The following is a 3,148-nucleotide window of genomic DNA, read 5'->3' as shown; positions in this document are numbered from 1 at the left end:
ACATGCATGGCGTAAGTTCAATGAATAATGAAAACAACTTGATTTGGCCAACAAAGAGCTAACAGCGGATACTTAACAGGTTTGCGGTAAGACTATGTAGGACTAAATAGTTAGCTTTTTTTTCTTTATTTAATAGGGCGTGGGTTGACGATGAGTACACCTCTTGGTCGCAACAACGTTATCGTCGGAGGGTCGTATACGCAATGCTATGTGGTTGTCCGTCGTTTCTTTTATTTCACTTGCACATCTTATATCTAGTGAAGCGCTACTATAATCTTCGCTGCAACGGCTAGCGGTTCATTTTAACTGCAGAGAGAAAGATTGAGATGAATTGGGTTGGTTCTTTTTTGTCTAGTTTTAAATGATTTACTTAAGTGATGAATATTTAATCAGAATTTTTTGTGTAAAGTTGCAGTTTATTCTGCCAGCTCAATTCATATGGATGGTGGTATTATTAAATTTGGCTGTTTGACTTGTGGTTTATATTATAATTTTAATGAATTTTTTTGATGGCTGCAAGCGGACAAGCTAGATGGCTATAGTGATTTATGAATAAGTGGAAACGTTTCAAGTGTAAACTTGAATAGCGTTTTGTGTTTAAGTAGCCTCATGTTTAATAGCTAGGTTTATTCGTCCGACACATCGTTTGCTTGATAATCTTGATGATAGTAATTTTCCCGTACAGTTAGTAGGCGCTTGTCGTTGGAGAGTTTTTTTTTTTACAGAACCATAGCACTGCAAACTATGCGTTTCACATTCTTCTATTTTTGTGACATTTCACTGAAGTACTTAGCAGCCATTAAGCTTAAAAAAAAACTGGAAAAAAAGACGTGAAAAAAACATTTTCCCGCTGGAACATCATGGAAAACAAACTGAACTGCAACTGACCCGGGTTTACAAAACACCGTTATACACCTATACGCTGTCAGTTGGCTACTCCAGACACCATTCAGTCGTGGTCGTGTGGAACAGTTTCAGTGATGGCTGCGAGTGTGCTCCGGTCTCCCGGAGTCCACAGGTCCTTCTTTAGCTATTTTGACCTGAATCCGCAGCTGCCGTTAGCCTGCCTAGCTACAGAAGCCGTTAACGGTCTGTTGCTGTTGCTGCTTCAGGGCAAATTCGGTCTTTACTAGCCTGTCCTTTTAGCTCATCCATGGCCTGCCGCTACTGCTACACTATGCAGTCGTTGGTAGCTTGACGCGCAGCCACAGCCTCCCTCGCCAGGTCTCTTTCCCCTCCCATGATTGTCGACGCTGCCTGAATTGAGTTCGAACGGCAGGCCAGGCCGCGGCTCAGAGTGCACAAGCGAGCCTACGAAACAAGGCAGTGACTAATAGCATTCGCTTGCGTGTGTGCGTCACCACCACGTATCAACCCACAAAGATATCCTATACGGCTACTCGGCTCACTGGTCTATTGGTTCAACCGAGACTCCTTTGTTCTTTAAAGCTGTAAGACAGTGGAGAAATTTCGGCAATGATCGCGGTTTGGAAGCAGTTCGGCCCGATCTAATGTCGTCGCGCGTTGCTGAAGAGCTTCAACTCCAAGTTGCCGCAAGTTTAGCGCTAGTGTAATTGTTGGAAAAGTAGTGAGATTACGAGTGAGCCCAAATAAATGGACAGTGACTATCCGGACGTAGCTGGAGATGTGGACAAGTGTCATCTGATAGTTGTTATCTCCGTTAAACGTAAATATAAGTAGAAGGGATCGTAGTCGACCAGCTACAAGATATCGTGTCGTGCTCACAATTACGGTGAAAGCGAAGTGCTTGATTCTCGAAGATTGTGCAGTTTTGCTTCTTCTGGGGGCTTCGGTGCCTCTCTATCTGTCTGTCTGTGTGTATGTAACTAACTACACGCTTAGCTACTTCATTACCAGCCGCGTTCTTCGAGTGCTATCTCGCTATTCGTGTCGTGTGAAGTCCAGTAGTGAGGGACCGAAGAAGTGTACTTCGAGTGTGAAATTACTCATTCTCATCGAGTCGACGCGCGAAGGGAGACACCACCGAGGACTTTGTTTGGTATTATCGTTGAGAGCGCGGAATCGAGGCCTTTGTAAGCACTTCGAAATACTAAGAGGCCCTTATTACTGTCGTTGTTTGCTTGAATCTGTCCGTAAAAACTGCTTCATGTCTGGGTTATGATGTAAAATGTAATTAACGAGCATTGCACAATGACGTGTTTAGGCCGTACCCTATGATCTGCGACTGAAAACCAGCAAAAAAACCACAAGAGCCAGCGACGAAAATCAACGGCAAGAAATAGCCCCTAGCCAAAAATCCCCCTCTTGTAAGGTCTTTAGGTTTCCAGCCAACAGCGACAAAGTTGTACTCACAGTGGCAGCGCTACAACCAGAGATGATGCAGAAAGATACCACGTTCACGAAGATCTTCGTCGGTGGCCTGCCGTACCACACGACGGATAAGTCGCTCCGCCAGTTCTTCGAGGTGTTTGGCGAGATCGAAGAGGCGGTCGTCATTACGGATAGGCAGACGGGCAAATCGCGCGGTTACGGATTCGTAAGTATTTATGGTGCCAAATGTTACGCGCCTGTGGCTTGCATACTAAATGCGAGCTGTGTGTAGTAACCAGAAAAAACGGTTCGTTCACTTTTGATAGAGTTGACTTTCTTTTTTTTCTTTTTTGTATTATTGTTGCTGCGGTTGTTGGCTGTCTTAGTTCTTGTTGTCCTTCTCGTGGGTGCTGTTTTTAAGGTCTTTGGGCTGTGTTTTCGATGCGATTGATGCTATGGAAGGGTCAAGGAATGTTGTTTTCGTTTGCTTGTTTGTTTGTTTGTTTGTTTATACTAGTTCTAAATAATAGAGCTGCTGCCGGGTTATGGATGAATAATGCTAGTCAAGTGTCTGTGAGTCTTGCACTGCGCTCTGATCAAAACCACGATTCGATACCCCTGACAGCTTATGCTTTCGTACAATTAATAAATCAGGTTGGCAAAAAAATAGCTTAGATAAAGAAAAGAGGACATCTCTCTCAATTTAATGTTTTGTGCCGGTCAGTCCTGTTAGCGTGTGTTATGTAGGGTAAAATGAATGTAGGTGCTATGAATTGTTCCGCTGCAGAGATTTTCTATTTGGTTCTTCTATTCAACCGTTTGCACAGTGAATTAAACAAGAGCCCAACAGATTAAT

At 43.7% G+C, this 3,148-nt stretch overlaps 1 protein-coding gene across 2 annotated transcripts in view; it reads left to right on the top strand.

Annotated features, from left to right (window-relative positions):
- Positions 1 to 1,280: 1,280 nt before the first annotated feature.
- Positions 1,281 to 3,148, top strand: part of LOC111273802 (RNA-binding protein 24) — a 36,568-nt gene continuing 34,700 nt past the window's right edge. For both annotated transcript variants that reach the window (XM_022855766.2, XM_022855756.2), the window contains exon 1: positions 1,281 to 2,518. In XM_022855766.2, coding sequence (XP_022711501.1) covers positions 2,357 to 2,518 — 162 coding nt within the window. In that variant the 5' untranslated portion in view covers positions 1,281 to 2,356. The remainder of the gene's footprint in view (positions 2,519 to 3,148) is intronic.

The sequence above is a fragment of the Varroa jacobsoni genome, unplaced genomic scaffold, assembly GCF_002532875.2.
Source record: "Varroa jacobsoni isolate VJ856 unplaced genomic scaffold, vjacob_1.0 scaffold_18, whole genome shotgun sequence".
In the NCBI taxonomy this organism is placed as follows: domain Eukaryota; kingdom Metazoa; phylum Arthropoda; class Arachnida; order Mesostigmata; family Varroidae; genus Varroa; species Varroa jacobsoni.
The sequence above is the reverse complement of the archived record's forward strand: the minus strand, read 5'-3'. Positions and strand labels throughout refer to the sequence as shown.